The sequence below is a fragment of the Gymnodraco acuticeps genome, unplaced genomic scaffold (genome assembly GCF_902827175.1).
Source record: "Gymnodraco acuticeps unplaced genomic scaffold, fGymAcu1.1, whole genome shotgun sequence".
Taxonomy (NCBI): domain Eukaryota; kingdom Metazoa; phylum Chordata; class Actinopteri; order Perciformes; family Bathydraconidae; genus Gymnodraco; species Gymnodraco acuticeps.
Genome location: NW_022990295.1, coordinates 4,113,144 through 4,134,619, shown reverse-complemented (window position 1 = coordinate 4,134,619; position 21,476 = coordinate 4,113,144). Strand labels below are relative to the sequence as shown.

At 41.0% G+C, this 21,476-nt stretch overlaps 2 protein-coding genes across 8 annotated transcripts; both read left to right on the top strand.

Moving 5' to 3' along the window:
- Positions 1 to 1,581: 1,581 nt before the first annotated feature.
- On the top strand, positions 1,582 to 16,309 carry inf2 (inverted formin 2). 7 transcript variants are annotated; one of them, XR_004569588.1, is made up of 22 exons: positions 1,587 to 1,825; positions 6,012 to 6,413; positions 6,966 to 7,081; positions 7,281 to 7,440; positions 8,986 to 9,019; positions 9,237 to 9,378; positions 9,551 to 9,683; positions 9,917 to 10,555; positions 11,135 to 11,280; positions 11,384 to 11,445; positions 11,528 to 11,630; positions 11,726 to 11,811; positions 11,918 to 12,018; positions 12,129 to 12,199; positions 12,287 to 12,394; positions 12,484 to 12,554; positions 12,645 to 12,765; positions 12,861 to 13,025; positions 13,292 to 13,394; positions 13,480 to 13,632; positions 13,931 to 15,095; positions 15,754 to 16,309. XR_004569588.1 is itself a non-coding variant. In XM_034222561.1 (22 exons), exons 2-22 carry the CDS (start codon positions 6,017 to 6,019, stop codon positions 15,795 to 15,797), a joined length of 3,756 nt encoding a protein of 1,251 aa, XP_034078452.1. In that variant the 5' UTR covers positions 1,587 to 1,825; positions 6,012 to 6,016; the 3' UTR covers positions 15,798 to 16,309. The 7 variants fall into 7 exon arrangements, 5 of the variants coding, with proteins under 5 accessions (XP_034078454.1, XP_034078453.1, XP_034078452.1 ...); XM_034222561.1 differs by having other exon boundaries at positions 13,931 to 14,731; XM_034222560.1 differs by lacking the exon at positions 1,587 to 1,825 and having other exon boundaries at positions 6,017 to 6,413; positions 13,931 to 14,731; positions 15,042 to 15,095.
- Positions 16,310 to 17,164: 855 nt separating this feature from the next.
- adss1 (adenylosuccinate synthase 1) lies at positions 17,165 to 21,465 on the top strand. Its single transcript, XM_034222566.1, has 13 exons — positions 17,165 to 17,429; positions 18,406 to 18,508; positions 18,592 to 18,654; positions 18,750 to 18,800; positions 18,898 to 18,964; positions 19,087 to 19,194; positions 19,276 to 19,357; positions 19,448 to 19,574; positions 19,684 to 19,838; positions 20,379 to 20,503; positions 20,686 to 20,783; positions 20,898 to 21,047; positions 21,292 to 21,465. Exons 1-13 carry the CDS (start codon positions 17,241 to 17,243, stop codon positions 21,342 to 21,344), a joined length of 1,371 nt encoding a protein of 456 aa, XP_034078457.1. The 5' UTR covers positions 17,165 to 17,240; the 3' UTR covers positions 21,345 to 21,465.
- Positions 21,466 to 21,476: the final 11 nt, after the last annotated feature.

The following is a 21,476-nucleotide window of genomic DNA, read 5'->3' as shown; positions in this document are numbered from 1 at the left end:
TTGAGAGCATGATATTTGCTCAATAGCTTTGTTGTATGAAACAAAGCAGGCTCGTGGGTGGCCATTATTTCCATTAAAACACTCTGCATATTCTTTGGGGTTGTAATTTGAGTATTGATGCTGCTGGTTGATTTCTCAGTGGTCTTCCTGATATTAGCCAAATGTTCCTCTGGACAAACAAAAGATGACACTATGGCAATAGGAATCTAAAGTGGCGCAACAATACAATTAAATCATAGCTACGCTTTCTCTGGAGCAGTCAGACTCTAGCTAAATAGCATTGCTTAGTCACCAGGTAAATGACAAAACGGTACGCCTACTACAGTAATTGAAATTCTCAACATATCCAAACAAAATTACTATTGTAGACATTGTAGATTGTCTTTCTATCTCTGTGCTCAATGTGTTGGTATGTCTTTGCTGTATGCAACTATTGGCCTATACCTCTTTATTCCCTTCTTCTATCAATAAAGTAATGTCGCAAAACGTGCTTTGCGAAAGATTACACAATTCTTAAACCCTGAAGCCATGTAAACAAATCATGTAGGAAAGATGTGGCCTATAGGTGTCTCCAGATTGTGTCTCGATCCTGGATTCTAATTTAAACACTCAACTAGCCTACATTAACTCAAAAGTAAGTTTTAATAGGTTGAACTCTGGGCATCTTGGACGATACTAGGAGAGTCTGGGGAACCCTAGTTAATTTCCCTCCAGCAGAGGGGCCAGATCCAGCTGATGGGATTGGGTGGGGGGGTGGAGCTGGGGTGGAGGGCCCACAACCACTGGCTGCATAACAAACAGCTTCAAGTCAGAAAACGGCAAGTACAATAATACCGGGAAACACGGAAGTTTGCCTTCAAAACAAATACTGATTTAAAAACACTGTTGAGTTTGAATAAGTTATCAACGTTTTTTTATTAAACTGCTTGGATATTAGTTTAACGCTCCAGCCGTTATTTTCAGTTTGATGATGCTGTCAGTAGTAACGTTAGCAGTTTCAACCGAAATTGTTACAGATTTGTGAGCAAGGACAGGAGTAACCAAGTGAACAGGCTTATTTCGATAACTACCCAAATATTGTGGTTGGAGCATCTGAAGGTAATCCATTTTAATAACTTTTTGTGTAATTGAGATGTTAAACGGTCATTATTTTTGGACTACTGCTTATTTAGCCATACAAGCATTAGCAGTTGAACGCTAACATGTTGCTAATTCTGTCACGTCTGTTAGGCTAGTTCTGGTTTTATGTGGTTACATTTTGTTGACTCTAACTTTATGTTTACTTTATTGATAACAATGTTATTGATAATAGCTGTTCATGAGTTCACTTTAACTTAGTTATTACTTTTATTTTGTATTTTATTGAGATCTGTAGGACTACATAAACTGACGGTTAGGCCAGTTCTTGAAAATATATTAAAAAGGTTGTCAAACAATAACTAACATGTATTTTTGGGGCGTTTTATTGTAACCACACTTATTATACAGTTTGTATTCACAATACCCACTTCAGCCGCTCTGGCTTTTTATTCTGAAAGTTTTGATCGGATGTCATCCTCGGTAATGTTGCTGTTTTTGTGACACCGTCAGACTCTCACTCAAGTGAATGAAGCGCAAGGGCTGTAAGGATTTGAAAAAACGGTGCCATCTGCAAAACAACACGGGGTAGGATCTGCCACACAGTGCCTCATTTTTCATGGGTCCATGTTTCATTTTTTGGCAGAAAATAAAAGGTTGTCCGGATGACTGCAAAGCGCTTCCCCATCTGAGACACACCAGTGGACGCAATTCTTCAAGTGTCTTCATATTTATGGAATAAAACCAGGTAAGGTGTCATAGGTTATATATAACGATTCAATAAGGAATAAGGATGTGTCATGTGCTGAAGTAATAACCGCTATTAGTGTGTTTTTCTGGTGAATTTTACCCGCCACTGTAATGTGACTGGTCCCGTTATGCCCCATGGTATGTGGGGGAAAATCGCAGCGCAAAGTAATGATGTTGCACCGTTAATGTCGCTATTTAAGGACCGTTTGTTTATCATACTAAGAAAAGGATCAATACAGATTGACACACTGGCAATTGTTTTATGGTGTGTGTCAGTCTTATCGACTGTTCCCTCTGAACCTCCTTGCCTCGGACAGAATAAAGAGGAAGACGGCAGTGAGGAAAAAACCTGTCTTGCCAAAATCCACATGAACTAAGAATGCCAGTTTTAAAGCTGTGTATTGGACCATATGAGCTGTCAATGTCCACGTTTTTTAAATACATTTGAACAGGTTAAATCAATCATACAATTGCTACAATATATTATTCAAATATAGCATGATAGGTCCACTTTAAGGTTTCTACAGAAAGTCTGGGAATAAAGGAAACTAAAACTAAAAGATACATTTAACTCCAAAATGTGCTTGTAGACTTTGCAGGCATTTCAGTCACTCCCTTAAATAGCAAAGAGTGGAAGAGAGGAGGATCAGGATATTTGTTAAATGACTACCAGATGTTGTTATAATCCTTCTATCAATACTGTATCAGACTTTATGGCATGAATGAATGGGGAACAATTATCTATTATTATGCAAAACTAAGCCACATATTTGACATGTATTAACACATATTGTTCCATGCAATCTAACGTTATTATTTCAGGGCTCAAAGGTACAATCTACATCTTATAATATAATATGTACCCATCAATTATCTCCAATCTATGTGTATTTTTGTGGAAGGGAACAGAATGAGATAATTTCTTAACTGGTCCATGATATTTTAGTAATCCACACTCGATTAGTAAATTCACACATTTATTTTTGCAGAGTTGCTCAGAACATTTGCAGGAAAAATGAACCATGTCTGCAAGTGTGCATATGTCTGACGAAATAAATCAGTGGATATATTTTTCAGAAGGTTGATGCTGTACAGTGGCAGTGGGCTGTGTGTGTGGGCGGTTTAACCGAAGGACAGATGAGTAGGTTCTTCCTGAATGCGATGAATCAGCCTGCTATTAGTGCGTCATGTGGGAGAGCTGGCAGACGAGGTTGGCGATTGAAAGTTGTTGATATATTGGGAGTGCTCAAAAGAATGTGTTTTTTTTTTCATTATAGTTGAGCTTTGACACAGCTTGACATGAAGCCCAGATCCCTGAAAATATCCCTCTAATTAGAAACAAATCATCATCCTAGGAATGAAACGGACATTTCAAAAAAGGAACAGGAGCTGTCACACACCCCCCCCCCCCCCCCCCATGTTTATCTCAAGCCAAGTTTCCTGTCCTAGGAAAGTCCTTTCCTTCCTCATGAAAAGTCCCTGTGCCATACGGGGGAGTACAGTTCATACACACACCGTTTCAGTGGACGTGACTTACTCACTCTTCTGAATCTGCAAGGCGTGGGTCGATTTCACAAAAACTCTCAGTAATTAAATTCTCCAGATTGCAAGCATAAACTTGTAACTTTAGCTTCCTGGACACACTGAGAAGCACAGCCAAATGTAACAAATCGGAAAGTGTTTAACTTGTTTTCTGGGCATAACCCTTATTAGCTTGAAAGGGGACAGGGAGCCGTCCATCCATTTTGTGGACAATGAACACTGGCTCTTTGAAGAGTATTGTGAAGGCCTGTTGTAAAACACTATTGTCCGCCTGCTTGCTGCCACGGTAACACTCACACTGGCAGCAGGACTGAAAATGCTGCAGTCAGAGAGCTGACAAATGCCGTGCCAAAATATGTGTGCAATGAAAAAAAGCCTCATTGTAGGCCTACCTTGACTCTGTCGGATTTGTCAGATTTTTCACGAGTCATTACTTTGCTAAATTACAAGTATAAATACTAATCTGTGGGAGTATTTGCTAATGACTTGAGTGACCACTGTGTTGTAGCCACAATTAGGGACACTAAAGTCCAAAAGGGTAAACCTCACATTGTCATAAAGAGAGACACAAAACATTTTGTGGAGCAGGGTTTTGTGCATGATCTGTTTGGTTTTGATTGGGGTAAAATCGATCTGTGTGCTGATGTAGAAACTGCATGGTCTTATTTTTATCTTGGTTTTATGGAAATTATTGATAGACATGCACCCCTGCGTACATTTAGAGTGAAGGGACGTCTAGTCTCCTACATGAGAGAAACAAGGCCTGGGCAAAGGCTAGGAAATCAGGCTCAGAGGTAGAATGGCTGCGATTTAGGCGGTTGCCTGTTATAAATACCTTGGTATCTGGCTTGATGATTGTCTTACTTTTAAACTTCAGGTCAATAACCTGCTTTAAAAGTTGAGGGTTGGACTAGGTTTCTTTTTCAGAAACAAGTTTGTTTCTGTTTCTCTTTTGAAGCCAGGAAAAGGCTAGTCACTGTGACCTTTTTACCTGTGCTGGACTATGGTGATTTGTTGTATATGAATGCACCTGCCTATTGCCTGAACAAGTTAGATCACAGCGCACTGAGATTTGTCACTAATTGTAAAGCACTTAAACATCACTGTACACTGACTGTATACCAAGGCAGGTTTGCCATCACTTACTGTACGGAGGCTCAGTCATTGGTACACGTTTATTTATAAAGCTTTGTTGGGTAAACTCCCGTATTATATCTGCTCTCTGATAACACAGAGAGTTGCAAGCAGCTATTGTCTGAGATCGCATGATGTAGTATTGTTAGATGTGCCAAGAGCAAGGACTGTCTTAGGTAAGACAGCTTTTATGTGCGCAGCAGCTCCACTTGCTTGGAACAATCTTCAGCAAGAATTGAAAACTGAGCAATCTCATTCCTCTGCATGTTTTTAAAGCTAGGCTAAATGAAATGCTCGTTGATACTATGGGCACTTGTAAATGTCTATAACTATGTAAATGTATCCTGTAAATATAATGTACGATGTCCTTTATTGTTTTATGTTTCATGTGGAACCTATATGCTGCAGGTCTCCCTTGAAAAAGAGATCTATGATCTCAATGGGACCAATCTGGTTAAATAAAGGTTTGAAATTAAATTAAATTCTCTAGAGAGAAATGCCAATCGGATTTCTACTGTATTTAGTTTACTGTGCAAAAAAGCTTCCTGAGTAGGGCTTTACATTGTCTCTAGATGTTAAATGTTCAAATGTAATGTTAAATGCTAGATGTTAAAATAGAGGACGACTAATAATTCCTTCCAGACTCGCTCAGTGAACAGAGCAATGTGTTTGTTAACGCTCCTCACTCAATGCCTCCTCTGTATATCTTGTGTTTGCCAAGTGTGAAATCAACAACAGGGGACAGAAGAAACACTCCTGTTTGTTCTTTTATTCTTGACCACCTAATATCACAACTCCAGCACAGAGAGAAAGTCTTTTTAGACTTTTGGAGAAAGTTTTCCTGCTTATTTGGCCGGAACCCTCAGGCTGTTGATTTCATAAGAGTGTGGGAACGTGTTTATTATACTTGTACAATGCTTTTGGTGTAGAAAGTATTTAGACGCTTGGTAAAGGAGGCGGCTGTGCTCTGAGGTTATACCAGTAAAGGGCCCTTGTCTGATGTCTGATCAATGTGGTTATTCATGTCAATGTCATTCATGTTGATGTGATGTTGTGAAAGGTTTCTCCTGCACAGTTCTTTACCTTGTGCATGTTTTCCAATGTTTATACTCCAGTAGGGAGCTTGAAAATACATTTATTTATACAGTAAATTGCAATAGGCACTGACCAGACAATGATGAGCCAGGCTCTTTCTAACAGGATTAAATAGGAATGTTTTGGCAGAGCTAGTGGTGACTGGACTGCTGACATATCTTTTACTCATCTACAAAAATGCAGAGCTATCATTTCCTATTCCGCATTCCTTCTGATAACGCCTTGTATTGGCCTGCTTCCTCTAGTCTGGATAACAACGATGACACTGTAAAACTGGACAAAATCCCTTGGATATGGGTTGCAAATACATGCCATCTACATTCCAAAACCTTTTAAGAAATAATAAAAAATGGTCTCTTGTCATCTGCACACATTGAACAAAAACGGTGAACATTCCCTTCTGTCCTCCACAGCCATCATGTCGGGGAAGCCAGATGGGAAGATGAAGTGGGCGGCTGTCAGGGGTCGCCTGGGCTCCTCGCAGGACTCAGATACCCAGCAGGAGGCCAACCTGGAGAGCGCTGACCCAGAGCTGTGCATCCGCTTGCTGCAAGTCCCCACCGTGGTCAACTACTCAGGGCTGAGGAGGCGCCTGGAGGGCAGCGACCAGACATGGATGGTCCAGTTCCTGGAGCTCAGCGGGCTGGATCTCCTCCTGGAGGCCCTGGATCGGCTCTCGGGGCGGGGGTGTTCTCGCATTGCCGATGCCCTTCTGCAGCTCACCTGTGTCAACTGCGTCCGGGCTGTCATGAACTCCTCTGCAGGGATCCACTTCATCATAGACAACGAGGGATACATCCGGAAGCTCTCCCAAGGTTGACCATACACCTCATTTTGTTAAAAAAATGATCATCTACCGTACTCCAAGAGTGGCCCAAAATATTTTAAAGTATACTTCCAATTTAGTCAAAAATAATTTCAAAAGATATTAATTTTTGGGATGCTGCATTCGTTTTTAAATATTATGTAACATTAGAAATATTCGTTAAATGGGTCATAACTCACTGTGCTGAGCTTTTTCCAATTTTCCAGTCAATTCCTCTTTATGCACAGAGATGAATCAACAAGTGTTGCTTAAGAAATCCCTAAAAATGTAATATCACAGTGAGTCATGAATATTGGATTTCCCGTGTAAGTGTCTGAGGGGGGCTCAGACACTTACACGGAAAAACACATGTGTATCTACTGTACAATGCAACATCCCCAGAGGGCAAAGTTCAACTATAGTTGCCTAAAGATCTGTGAAACAAAGCATCCTGCTCGGGACTACACTACAAGAGGGGAGATAGGGGCTTTCTCATAGACAAACTGATGAAAAATACAAGCGCTTGAACTGTATTGATGTGTGTGATCATGCTGCTCCACAGCTTTGGACACTTCCAACACCATGGTGAAGAAACAGGTGTTTGATCTTCTTGCTGCCCTGAGCGTGTTCTCTGTAGACGGCCATCGCCTGGCTCTGGATGCTCTGGATCACTACAAGGTAAGTAAATGAACATGAAAAAGTCCTACTACCAACTTTCTTAAATTATTTGTATTTACCTCACATGATACCACATCACCACTCTGAATGATAAATACCTAAACAGTGCCCTCTAGTGGTGGGTTGGATGCACAGGCATTATAATCCTGTGGAATCACATTGTTCCTCACTGAAGTGGATGATTGATTTCACCCTTCAGGTCGTGAAGACGCAGCAGTATCGCTTCAGTGTGATCATGAACGAGCTGCAGGCCACAGATAACGTACCTTACATGGTAACGCTCCTCAGTGTCATCAACGCCCTCATCTTCGGCACAGATGACCTCAGGGAGAGGGATAAGATGAGAAAGCAGTTCATTGGTAGGTTCTCCATTCAGCTGCTATTTAAGCCGATATACCTCTAGACAGACAATCGGGCCAGATACATTTTTTGGGGCTATTTTGCTTCCATAGCATGTTTTATGCAGACCAGTGAAAGCACCCAAAATACATATTATGATGTTGAGGTTAGTACACTTTATTTACGTCTGTAGATTTCTCTAAATTCACCAAAATATATATAAGATAATGCCTAGTTTGCATAAACAAACATAACATTTCAGAAGACTTGTAATACAAAACATGTTTTCCCCGTAAGTAATCAAATGGGGGAAGTTTCATTGTGATATCTACATTGTTTACCCTTTTGACTTGTAGTGTCTTGGAAAATACATGGGATTTTATAATCCTTCTAATTTTATAATGTCTTTAAAGGCTGTTATCTCTATTTAAAAAATGTGTTTAGACTCTGAGCCATACATCTCCACTTCATTAACACTAACATATACCAGACTAGTTTATTTTGATGTTTTCTCTATGGAGGGGTTGATAATTCTTACTGGGCCAGTGAGATTAAACTAATTCCCTCTGTTAAAAAAACATTTGCCTCTAAAATCGCAACAAATAAAACAAGAATCTTGAAAGTGGCTTTATCCAATGTTTACTTTTCTGATAGTGTATGCAAACAAGCACATATTTAATAGGAAAATGCCTCATTTGCATATTTAAACATAACTTTTTAGAAAACTTGTAATATAAAAAGAACATTCATAGTGAATGAAATCATGTTTGGAAGTTCCATGGTGAACCTGATGTTTAAAATGTCACCCTATTCACCTGTCTCCCTAACATTACCTTGAGGTCCCACCATGAGTAATTCTCACTGTGGTGAACTGCAACAGTGTCTCCCCTTGGTGCAGAGAGTGAATGCAGATGGGAAAGCGGGCCATCAGCAGGATCTCTATTACAAATATCTCTGTCACTGGGACGGCCTAAGAATAGGCCTAATGGCCTCATTCTCATTTGAAAAAAAACGTCTGGGAACCAAGCAAACCTATGTGTCAAAAATCATTGTGCATTCATGCATTTTACACCAATAATACTGGCTATCAACATTTCTATTTCAAGAAAATTGTACAACTATTACATTGATCAAATCATACAGAGATAATGTGATATTTGATGATAACTTTTGAATGAAACTCTCTACCAGTCCATGCATTTTTAATTGTGGATTATTCTTTCTTATTGCCTTTTGAGTCTATTCCAAGCATGTACTGGTCACAAACTGTTTTTCTATCAATACAATAAGGTCTTAACTGTCAAGATAGCTTGACCAATATTTCTTACTTTCAGTTATATAAACCCTCCTAAATGCAATACAATGCAATCTAGCACCTTTGACCAATCAGCACTTTGTTGGGCCACTCCTCTTGTGTGATTGCTCACCTGTGACTTCCTGCCAATTGCCCCAAAACCAGCATATGTGGAATGCTGTGTGAGACACTGTGGAGATAAGCCTCCTTAAAAAAAACATGATGATTGAGTGTTGTGGTACTCAGAACTGTGTTTCACGTTGTGTTGCAGGACTTCAGTTACTTGATGTTCTGCCAAAGTTAAGGTGAGTCTTCCATCTTTTTGTTCCCATTTAGTTTTTGTCATGTTTAGTCTTTAATGCTGATTTATGCAACAAATTAATTCTGAGCTTTAAAGGTCTTTTTTAAAAGTCCATTACTATTGAGTGTTAAATGGTGCTTTTATAACTGATGTTGCCATTTGTGTCCATTAGTGACCCTTGTGCTGAAGTGGTCTCTTGCAGTGATGTGTGTTGTGTGCAGGGAGGAGGAGGATGAAGACTTAATTATTCAATGGGAAGCTTTTGAAGAGGCAATGTCTGAAGATGAGGAGGAGATACTGCGGGTCTATGGGGGTATTGACATGAGTGATCACCTGGAGGTGTTCACTACTCTCTTTAACAAGGTAAGAGCAGACTGTCTCTCTGCTACTTGTTATAGTTGTTGCAAAAAGGATCTAATGTCTGAATAAACGGTTTCATCAGGTCTTTGTGGCGCTGGCACACATTGTTAGACTTAAATGTGTAAACAGGACATGCTGTCTTAATTTGTTTGTATGCATGTGCTGATGTGTGCAGGTTAGCAGCACCCCAGCCTCCATGCAGCTGCTGTCCATCCTGCAGACGCTGCTGTTGCTCGGGCCGGACCACTCTGACATCTGGCAGGCTCTGGAGTCCATCACTAACCGAGCCATACTGCTGGCCCAGGACTGTGAGTCAGCACTAAAGCAGCAATACATTCACTTTCAGGTCAGATCTCTGGAGAGGCTAATGGCTAGCTAATGGGCTCCTCAGCTATTCATGTGTGAAGGGGAGTGATTACCCAGGAAATGGATCATAGCAATGAAATACATGCAGATGTTGACTGGATGACTAAAAGCGTTTTGTTTTAAAGAGAAGTACTGAAATTGGGTTCCTCTGTGTGTGTTTGGATTTGTGCCGCAGCTCATATGGAGTCCTCTGAGAAGATCATGCAGCGGCTGCTGTTCTCCAAGGGCAAGAGCTGCAGGGGTCAGCACGAGCTGGACGGGCAGCTGGGGAGAGCGGATAAGGGGGTCCAGACTGACCCAGATAGTGGGGATGAAGAGAAGTCAGAGAAAAGCTTAACCTCCTCTCAGAAACCACTGTGTGCCTCTGCTCCTCCTCCTCCTCCTCCTCTAACCCCAAGTATGCTCCAACCTTCTAACCAGTGCCCACCTCCTCCTCCACCACTACCTGGGGGGTTTGGTGGACCCCCACCTCCTCCGCCTTTGCCTGGAATTCCACCACCACCGCCACTGCCTGGTGGTCTGGGTATGCCTCCTCCGCCACCTCCATTACCTGGCATGGGTGGTGGCCCACCACCACCACCTCCATTACCTGGTATGGGTGGCGGCCCACCACCACCACCTCCATTACCTGGTATGGGTGGCGGCCCACCACCACCACCTCCATTACCTGGCATGCCAGCTCCTCCGCCTCCCCCCGGCATGATGGTGGCTCAGGGTAGTCAGTCCCTGGGGTCCGCTGCCCCCACCAAGGCACACCGATGCCCCACCCTGAGGATGAAAAAGCTCAACTGGCAGAAACTGCGTGCGGTTACGGGTGAGTGGATAAAACTTTCAGATGCTTCTGTAATTAGTCTTTTGAGGTCATGAGGGCAGCAGACCCTCGCTCAATCTGATTTAAAGAATGTGGTGCCACTTACATATCCTAAATCTTTTTTAGCTTACATTTTTTCCTCAATATGTCAAGATCTGATATATTATCACAACTTTTAGAACATTTTTTTTGTGTTTTTTTAAACAGAACAGCATTATGGGAAATGTGTGTGAAGCTTTTGATAGAACGCATATGAGTCCAGAATAGTTGATGGGGATGGAGCATTGATTTTAACATAATATAGCTGCAATGATTAGTCGATTGAACGAAAATAATCTATTGTGATTACTGATTTATTTTTAAGTAATTTTCCTTGCAAAATGACAGAAAAATGACTATTTTAAGTTTTAGAGCTGACATATAAAGACATCACTACTGACTGAATATGTTGGATAGACAAAAATGTGGGTGTTTTTGAGAGATGGCCCGTTACTTTTAGATCAGCCATGGTAGGATGTTGATACAAAATGGAACCACATGAGCTCATTACAGCTTCCTCTCTTCCTGCACACACACACACAGATGGTCACTCCATGTGGGCCACGGTTCAGGGTGAGCCGCCTTCTCGGGAGCCGAACTACAGCAGTATCGAGCAGCTGTTCAGTTTCCCGGTGACCGAGAACAAAGACAAGGGGGCAGCTGCTCCTGTCAAGAAGGAGCCTAAAGAGGTGTGCTTGGTCAACACTCGACACGGCTCGAAACAACAAACGCCAGATTTTCAAAGCTGAATAATCAATATTCCTTTTTAACTTGTCTTTTCTTTCCCATCAGATCACATTCATTGATCCAAAGAAAAACTTGAATTTGAACATATTCCTAAAGCAGTTCAAATGGTAAGATTTTTCATGTGTTGCAGTTTTTTTTAATGCATAATATTTCATATAAAATACAATATTTGTAATCTTCTTTGTCCAGCAAAAATGAGGACTTTGTAGCCATGATTCAGAATGGAGACCGTACTAAGTTTGACGTAGAGGTGCTGAAACAGCTTGTGAAGCTCCTACCAGAGAGCCATGAGGTTTGTACTCTATCTATTCTCCATCCTTACCTAGAGACTTGTTTGCACTTGATTTTGCAAACCTGTCTGAATCACTGTCTTGATCTTTCACACAGATTGAAAATTTGAAGTCCTTTCAAGGAGACAAAGAAAAGTTGGCAAATGTTGACCGGTTCTACACCTCCCTTCTCACTGTTCCCTGGTAATTATTTGTCACGCCGGTTCTGATTTCACTGTTGATAAAGTGCATGCTTGATATTTCATAACTTGGCTCCTTGTTTGCTTTGCTTTCTGGCTTTTTCCCCCAGTTATCAGTTGAGGATTGAGTGCATGTTGTTGTGTGAGGAGATTTCATCAGTGTTGGATATGCTCAAACCTAGAGCTAAGCTGGTGGCGGAAGCCTGCCAGTGTAAGTAAACCCAAGGCCCTTCACAGCTTGTAACATGCATGTAGTGGTCATTCTATTTCAAGATGTAATTTCCCTATTTTCAAATTAACACCACGTAACCAATATCTTAGCCCTCAGAACTAGCACGCTCATGCCCAGTTTCTGCAAGCTCATCCTGGACGTTGGTAATTTTCTCAATTATGTAAGAAGCTCTTTTTTTGAATACATTTTATTTAAGCTTATATTTAGACGGAGCTTTCATTTTTTTCATTCATCCTTCTACTTTCAGGGAAGTCACACCGGGAACGCTGCAGGGTTCAAGATCAGCTCTCTGCTCAAACTCACAGAGACCAAGGCCAACAAGAGCCGCATTACGCTGCTTCATCACATCCTGGAGGTACACAAAGTAGCTCACAGCTAACATTTCTTTATCTCAGTTGGGATCTTGTTTGATTGCTTACTTCATGTTTGTTTTTTTTGGCAAAGGAAGTAGAGGTGAACCACCCAGAGCTGTTGGCGCTGCCGGATGATATAGAGATCTGTGAAAAAGCAGCAGGGTATGTAAACCTTTCACATCTACTTTCGCTGAGGTTTTTCCTTTTTTTCTTTTAAATTGCTCCTAAGTGGATTTGATACTTTATCCACAGAATTAGTCTGGAATCTGTTCAGTCAGAAGCCAGTGCCTTACTAAAACGTCTGAACGAGACGGCTAAGAAGGTCTCCACCTCTGACGAAGAGGTGAAGGAGCAGTACGGAAACATTCTTCAGGTATGATCATTATTTTTTCTTTGCCTACAAATGGAGCCAAATGTGATAACTTGTGGAAGCTGTTCATATAACTCTATCCATTTCCTCTGCTGCAGGAAAGTCTGGAGGCATGTCAGGACTTGACCGAAACATTAACGGAGACTGAGAAGACAAAGAGTGAGCTGGCTGTCTACTTATGTGAAGATGTCAACCAGCTGTCGCTTGAGGAACTCTTCGGAACCATCAAAACTTTCCGAGGACTTTTCCTCAAGGCACTAAAGGTCAGAGAAGATACTTTGTTGATGTGGTTCATGATATGACTCTCTGTGATTAAACCCTTATAGTCGTTTAAACACTGAATGTTTTCATTGTGTAGTTTAAAACCAGTTCCCAGTCAAGCCTTCCTCTTGGATAAGTGGGGAGTGTTTTCTTTGGAATGAGGGTATCAACATACTGGGGGAATACATTTGAAAATGTTCATATTACTCTGTCCAAATTATACAAAGACAAATCGCTAAGTGACAAATCCTCACTTTCATGATAACAGGAAAACAAATCCAGACGAGAGCTGGCAGCCAAGGCTGAGAAGAGGAAGAAGCAGCTGGCAGATGAAGAGTCCAAGAGACAGAAGGGAGAGAATGGAAAAATCAGTAAGTTGTGAAGAGGCCTGCTTTCTTTCACTGTGTACTACAAAATACCTTAAGTAAATCCCTCTTTTTACCTCTCTGTTACCAGTCAAGAAAGGCTTTGTCCCGCAGGACGACGACTGCATCATCGATCACCTCCTGGCGGATATCAGAAAAGGTTTCAGCCTCAGAAAGACCAGGCCAAGGTGCGATTCGGAAAGCCTCCCTTCTAGTGAAATTCGTAGGGATACCCTCCCATCTGGTAAGGACAAGAGACTGTGGCCTCCATCCGCAGTTCCTAGCTCCGCTCCCGAGCCACTTTACTGCGAGCCACGACACAGCCTTGCCGCTTTACCTTTGCTTTTTATTTGCGCTTTCTGCCACCTTGATAAGCTATAGCTCCTTCGATTAGTTGCTTTGTCGAGCTATATTAGCGGTTGTTTGCATGGAGAGCATTTTATTTTCATGCAGCGTTTGCACATATTAAGACATCACCACATTTATAAGATAATATTGGTTTTAAGCTTCACCATCAAATACTGCTTACTTCTCCCTCTCAGGGTCAAGTGTGAAGCCTGTCGAAGAAAAAGACGCAGAACTAGCCGTCACCTTCGCTCCCTCCAAAACTCCGTCAGAGGGTCCACGGGCCGAGACAGGCGGAGTGAACGGCTTCCTCAGCCCGTCAGAAGAGACTCCTCCAGCACCTCAGAGTGCAGTTCAAGGCGGACCAGCTGCACCTCCCAAGGCACCCCCAGGAGTACCAGCCATGATGAAGCAGGCACCCCTGGTAAGACCTGCGTCGCTGCAGGGTGGGTTACACCCACAGGGACCCGCAGTGTCTTCACCAGATACGATGCAACCTCAGCCTCAGGTTGAAGCGGAACATCAACCATGTTTCCCCACAAATGGCTTCTCACCGGATTCCTCCGAGGCTAGCGTCCTCAGCCCGACTTCCCTCTCCGATTCTGACCTGCTAGAAGCTGTGTTGGATGGCACGTCCAGCCTGGCATCTGAGAAGATGATTCCCAAAGAGCCAGTGGATGGTAAAGTAGATATTCATATGAAGGAAGGTCCTTTACCGAATGCTAACAATGTGCCGAGTAGTGAGAGAAACACAACGGGAGATGAAGATGGAGAAATTAGTAATGAAATAAGCCATTTACCAGAGACTGTAGGACAAGAGAAGGGGCGAGAAGAGATTATTTTGAAAACGTCCGTGACTACACTCAGTGAGGGCTTTGATGTTCCCGATGGACTGGTGTCACCAGATCTGCCGTCAGTGTCTGAAGCACTGCCTCCATCCCCTAAGCCCGAACCAAAGAGAAAGAGGAGCTTCTATAAACCAAACAAAAAGAATCCAGGTAATCTCTCCATTACATTTAATAAAGCGCATGTTGGGAACGCTAGTCTCTTGATGCCTATTAAAGGGAAATTCATATTTGTTTGTCTTTTTATTGCATTTAACATTTTATGTATCGGCTATGTTACTGTGTATTCATAAGCATTTTATTAAAGACTATGCAGTGTGCAGGAAATGTTGCAGATTTTTTTGTAATGCTCTGTTTTCATTCTGAAACACAAATGTATTTATTTTTGTAGTCTTTGTATTTGTATTAACACAAACATTTCCCAAATTGGGATCAATAAAGTACCATCTTATCTTATCTTAAGGTAACAGGGCGAAAGGACACACTAAACATAAAAAAGGCTGTGTGTTGCAGTGAGGTAGGTCAAATCGATGGGATGGCAAACTGTAAGCAGAAACATCATCCTAATGAAAACACTCGCCGTCGAAACGTTGTCCCAAATAACACGTCATTTGTTGGTCTAACTGGAATATGGATTTCATTTTTCTCTGTTGTTCAGCTTTTAACACCGGCTCTCTCTTTAACATTTTTACAATTCAGTAAAAGCAAGAATCATGTGGGTAATTCTAACAATCATAACTCACAAACAACAAACTAAACCAAAAAGTTCAATTTTGTATAGAAAGTAATCCTCTTTATTATTGAATTTTAGCATCAGTTTTCTGATTTCAAACCGCCTTGCAGTGTGTGAAGTCATAGTGGACTGAGTTACTTCATGAAAGCTGCCATTTTTGTGTCTATCCTTCCATATTTTCTTGTCCATTCCTCAAATCTGCAAATAACGTGTGCTTTGTGAATTGGCTTTTTATGATGGTTGCTGTACGTAAATGCAAAAAAAATGTTTTTGCCACTTTAAAAAAAAAAGAAATATTTAACATTTTTAAAGCAATAGGCTTATTTTTTTGCCAGGTGTTTTAAAGCAATATTTGTAACCCCCTTTGTAAAACATTTTATTAAACCTTTTTAATTGGATATATTTTGATTCCATTTATTCATTTTAGTCTTTGTTTCCATAGGTTACTCCAGAAAAAGAAAATCGAGAGGAAAGAGAAAATGTTAATATCGCACAGGAGTTGTGAACTGGAAGGACTACAATACTATTAGTTTGTGAGACTGCATGAGCATTGACTCCTTGAAGAGGATGCAGAAGTCTTCCTTTTGCAATGATTTGTTTTCCATGACCAAGAAGAGTAAACGCGTCTTAAGGCTGGGATTTCCAAAAACATGGATCTCCAAATGTCTCTTTATGTAAATTAGTTGTGGAATTTGTGTTTTTGATTCTGATCTATTGAAAAAAAGTGGCTTTATATGTTTTGTACAATTGTTGTAATATGAAGTGAATGTGTTTTTGCATTACGCTCTATTACCTTTTCCGCACCTTAGAAAGAAAGATGCAGTGTTGCTGGTGCAACAACACAAACGATATGTAACTAATCAAAACAAAACTTATTGAATGTCTTAATTTCTATGTATATTATCCAGATGATCTCTAACAGGAAAATATAAGGATATTTAATGGATTGTGAATTGTATTGTTAAATATATTTTAATAAAAGTGAATTTACTGTTTAATTTCTGTTTGTGTTGAATATAGTCTAATACACTGGACAAGACACACCTCTTTTTTATTTATCATAGTGTTTTTATTTTATAGTATTTTTTTTAATGATTCAGCAGTTACTTATTGTTCTATTAGTACACTTGTTGGGGGGATTTTAGTGCTTGTATTTTATATCTTTATGAAAATGTAGCAGTGTCATTTCCTTTCAATATTTTGCATATCATATTACCTTATGACTCAAAATCAATGCAGAACTGTACTGTTTGACTGCACTCGACAAGTAGGACACGTCCATATAGTATTTGGATGCTTTTTCTGTTTTATATGAACTTTATGAAACTCAGCGGTTTCCAATCGAAAAGCTTAATTTCAATTGCTTCCATTTCCTGTCAAATTATGACTACAAATACATGCAAAATGGTTGTTCTACACATGACAAGATCACAACTCTTTACAGAGTTATAGTTTTCTTTCGATTGTATTTGACTAAATTGCCCATTTCTATAGATGGTATAGCAGAAGCCCTGCAATACAATAAAGAGGTGTATCCTATTTGTATTGTTCTAACCATTCACTGACTGCATACAGTAGGCTGAACTGAAGCTATGTAGTGAATATCCATTAAAGTATCAAACGGAACAAACTAATTTCTTCTAACCCATTCTCAAAGTTGACGCAAATATAATCAATAAGAAAGCCCTCGTGTCAGGCTGCATAAAAACATGTTATAAATGTGTTTTAATAGGTGAATCCACTTCCATTCATCCCCTGTGCTGTGTTGAGGCTATTTTGTCGTCGCAGCCCTGGAGACAAGTCGCTCGCGCGCTGCCACGCACTGCGTCTGCCTCTGACATCACCGGCTATGAAGTTACACATATGGGAATGCCACTCTTGGATACAGCTTAGTCTTCTTGAGACCGGCTGGCCCTCGCTACCGCCGTCATGTCGCTAACCTGGTTGGCGAAAGACCACAAAAATATGAGTCAAGCCGCAGCGACCGGACACAAGCGTTCGCGCAACGACACGGGGAACAAAGCGACGGTGGTGCTCGGTGCGCAGTGGGGAGACGAGGGCAAAGGGAAGGTGGTCGATTTGCTGGCGACTGAAGCTGACCTCGTCTGCAGATGTCAGGTAAATGCCTCTTTGATTCGTGATTTCGTGATAAGCCTTAGCAGGGGCGTGTCAATGTATTATCACTGTAAGACATTTTTCATTTAAAATGACATGCTGTCACTAACTTGCAGCCTGTTAAAGCGCAACAGGTGCAAACACACTTGTTCCTCTGTGATATGGGAAACGTTTTAGAGAATAATTGAAGCCATAGCAGGTAACCTTATTGACTATTACAATAAACCATATTGAGACTGTGCTGTGGTTTCATAATTGCACTCAGTGACTTAAGAACTAGGGAACTGTCTGTGGTCATAAAACGTAGATTTCAAAGTATTTTACAAATGCCAAATTAGTTTTGGCATTTGTAAACTCAGTTAATTATCATTTTTAGCACATGTAAATATCTATCAAGTTGAATTCACTCCACCTTGTGTACAGTTGCTCTGACTGTCTCATTCACTTGATCACAAAGAGATTGAATTTGAGATGCCATCATGTCCTAATAAAAACAACTTCACCAAGTCAGTTTCTGTCACATAGTCATCATAACCCTGTAAACAGAAATCAAAGGTCACTCATTCATTGTAAAACAAGGGGAAATCTGCCAACAGTTGCTGTGTTGTACTTTCTCCACTGATAGGAACAGCACCCTGTGTTCTGGAGGCTTGATAGCCCCACCCAATGGGCGAGAGAGGTCACATTCTCAGGGTGGCTTGATATGTGAGAAGGCCAGGATTTAGCCAGGGGGAACTTAGAGCAGTTGGATCCACCAACAACAGCCAAGTCTGTTAAAATAGGTGCTGGGAAAGAGAACTGGCAAGAGGGTGGCTTATCACCGTCTCAAGAAAATAAGACGAGACGTGTGTATGTGGCTGGATTTTCTGTGGGGTCCTGGGTGTTAACGCCATACTGTATTTGATTACATCCTCTCTTTAACATTGACAGTATTCAGTATTATATCATGACACAGTGTGTACCCTACATTTATTTATAGGGTGGCAACAATGCAGGACACACTGTGGTGGTGGACGGCAAGGAGTACGACTTCCACCTTCTCCCCAGTGGAATTATCAACACCAAAAGCATATCACTCATCGGTAATGGCTTTATATATTCAGCTCTTTTGAGACAGCATTGTTAAGAATATTATTGTCTTCATATTCCTGTCCTCTTCTTTTAGGCAATGGAGTGGTCATTCATCTACCCGGCCTGTTTGAGGAAGGCGATAAAAATGACAAGAAAGGTATTTTAAAAGGAAATGCAATTCACACATAATGCACTAGTGTAAATTCAGACTAGTGTATACTCACATAGACGTCACTTCTATTCTCTTACCAGGTCTGAAAGGCTGGGAGAAGAGACTTATTGTCTCAGACAGAGCTCACATTGGTAGGTTCAGTATGTCATGGAGGTTTACATTATTCAAATAAGCATGAATCATATTTCATTGGGACTTTTTAATGACTTGTCTGCTGTCCCTCCCCAGTGTTTGATTTCCACCAGGTTGTTGATGGCATACAGGAAACTGAAAGACAAGCAACAGAAGGAAAGAAGTAAGGATAGGGGAGAACTGCTGACATTTTGGCCAAAGATAATCTGCCATAGTACACCACAATCAGAATAAGCAATATTAATTCCATTCATTTTTACACAACTTCCTGTTCCATAATAACAGCATTGGAACAACCAAGAAGGGCATTGGACCTGCATACTCCAGCAAAGCATCTCGCACCGGCCTGCGTGTATGTGACCTCCTGGGAGACTTTAAGGACTTCTCCATGAGGTATGTTACAAGGGAAACTTCCAAAAACACCAAGACCAATACTGTAATTGTGATATGTTTGACGATTTTGTTTCCTTTCAGATTTAAGAACCTCGTCCACCAGCATCAATCCATGTATCCATCCTTGAAAGTTGACGTTGAGGACCAACTGAAAAAACTCAAGGTAGACATTGAAGCTAAATACTGCAAAAGAGATAAGTCATCGTCATTCCTTCCATTAACGAAAACGTTTATGTTTCCTTCTTTACTGTAGGAATACGGTGAGAGATTGCGGCCGATGGTGAGAGACGGGGTCTATTACATGTATGAAGCTCTTCACGGATCCCCAAAGAAGATTTTGGTTGAAGGGGCGAACGCTGCGCTCCTCGACATTGACTTTGGTAGGGTCAGAAGATATAATATAGATTGTAGTTTATGTTATTTATAGCTTTTTGAAATGTGTTTTTCCAGTGGATCTGAGTTAGTGAAATAGAGAATTTTTTCTCTTAGGCACATATCCTTTTGTGACATCATCAAACTGCACTGTGGGCGGGGCTTGCACTGGTCTTGGCATCCCTCCGCTGAATATTGGGGATGTGTACGGTGTATCAAAGGCCTACACCACTAGAGTGGGAATCGGAGCATTCCCTACCGAACAACTCAACGTAAGAGCTCCATGTTGCACAGGGAAGTCTGTAGAACTACTGGGTTAGATGTTCTCACATGTCTGTGCTTTCTTGGCCTTCATATTGTATGAATAGACACATGGCATGTTATGTAACTCCCTGATATTCAGCTTGACATTTACAGTTTGTTTGTGGCTGACACACAGATAGCAGCAGGGCTGGTGGAAGGGCCCGCACTGGCAGAGTGCAGCTGTCCAATTTTGTGAGAGACGGGCTCAAACGCTCTTTACTTCTCATGCAGGTCAAATGTTCATAGGGATAAATTTAGGGCCAAAGATATATTTACTGTTTGAGCTCGGATAATATTACTTGTCACGGGAGCTGACCGTACAGACATAGGTCAAGAAGATTATATTTACTCTCCCCAGCCTGTGTGAAGTTTTATTGTACTTAGCTGTGTTTGTAACTTGTGTAAAGATTGCATATATTTATGTTTTTGTAAAATGATTACATACCTGACATGGTTTCAGTTCATTATTATTAAAGTCATGTTTATTTTTCCTGTTCGTCGTACTGTAGGCAGAAGGAGAACTCCTGCAGACGAGGGGGCACGAGGTGGGTGTGACCACAGGAAGGAAGCGGCGTTGCGGCTGGTTGGATCTTGTGATCGTCAGATACGCTCACATGATCAATGGCTTCAGCGCGTGAGTGGCTAGAAAAGTTTAGCCAAATCGGCAGTTTTTTTGGCTGTTGTATTCGAATATTGAAGCAGATTTACCATACTGTACCTGAGCACATTTTGATTACTCCTGCATAAATCATATCATAGTAATAATAAACGGCATATTTTAAACATTTTTCCTATCGCTTGTCACCTGTCCAACAGCATTGCTTTGACAAAACTTGACATTCTGGACGTGCTGGATGAAATTAAAGTGGGAGTCGCCTACAAACTCAATGGAAAAAGAATTCCGCATTTCCCAGGTAATTTAACAAAATAAACCATTTATAGAATAAGAACCAGAGACCAATCTGCTTTGTTAATTATATGAATCATGTATGTAAATAGTAATAGTAATTGATCTCTTTTCATCATAGCGAACATGGACGTTTTGCAAAAAGTGGAGGTTGAGTATGAGACTTTCCCTGGGTGGAAGACGGACACGTCTGCAGCCAGGAAGTGGAACGACCTCCCGGCCAAGGCACAGAACTACATCCGCTTCATTGAAAACCACATTGGAGTTCCCAGTATGTTTCACACAAATTAACAAACTTGCATATCTTCTTTTTTTTCTTTGCTCACACACATCAATATTATAAAGAATGCAGAAAAGTATTGGCAACACAACCCCCGAAGGCCCCCAGATTAAATAAATACTAATGCAGAAACTGCATAATATCTGTTAGGTGGCACTGTTGGACATTCCCAACATGGATATTATTGGCTTTTATAATTTCTCCTCTTTCTTTCTATTTCTTTTTCTCTCTTTAGTCAAGTGGGTTGGTGTTGGAAAGTCCAGGGAGTGCATGATCCAGATGTTCTGAAGTGGAAACCTTCATCCCCGTTGATGGAAGCAAAGAAGATGTGGCATCTTTTCATCAACTAAACTGATTTTCTCCTCATTAGTAAATAAAAAAAGATTGTTTAAACTGTTTCTTCTTCAAATATTACAATTG

What these genes read in the sequence shown, in the direction of transcription:
- inf2 (XM_034222559.1), top strand. Translation starts at nt 6,017, where the DNA reads ATGTCGGGGAAGCCAGATGGGAAGATGAAGTGGGCGGCTGTCAGGGGT. An exon ending in CATCCGGAAGCTCTCCCAAG is followed by an intron (nt 6,414 to 6,965) that starts GTTGACCATACA and finishes GCTGCTCCACAG; the next exon opens with CTTTGGACACTTCCAACACC. An exon ending in GGGAGAGAATGGAAAAATCA is followed by an intron (nt 13,395 to 13,479) that starts GTAAGTTGTGAA and finishes CTCTGTTACCAG; the next exon opens with TCAAGAAAGGCTTTGTCCCG.
- adss1 (XM_034222566.1), top strand. Translation starts at nt 17,241, where the DNA reads ATGTCGCTAACCTGGTTGGCGAAAGACCACAAAAATATGAGTCAAGCC. An exon ending in CTCAGACAGAGCTCACATTG is followed by an intron (nt 18,801 to 18,897) that starts GTAGGTTCAGTA and finishes GTCCCTCCCCAG; the next exon opens with TGTTTGATTTCCACCAGGTT. An exon ending in ATGATCAATGGCTTCAGCGC is followed by an intron (nt 20,504 to 20,685) that starts GTGAGTGGCTAG and finishes CCTGTCCAACAG; the next exon opens with CATTGCTTTGACAAAACTTG.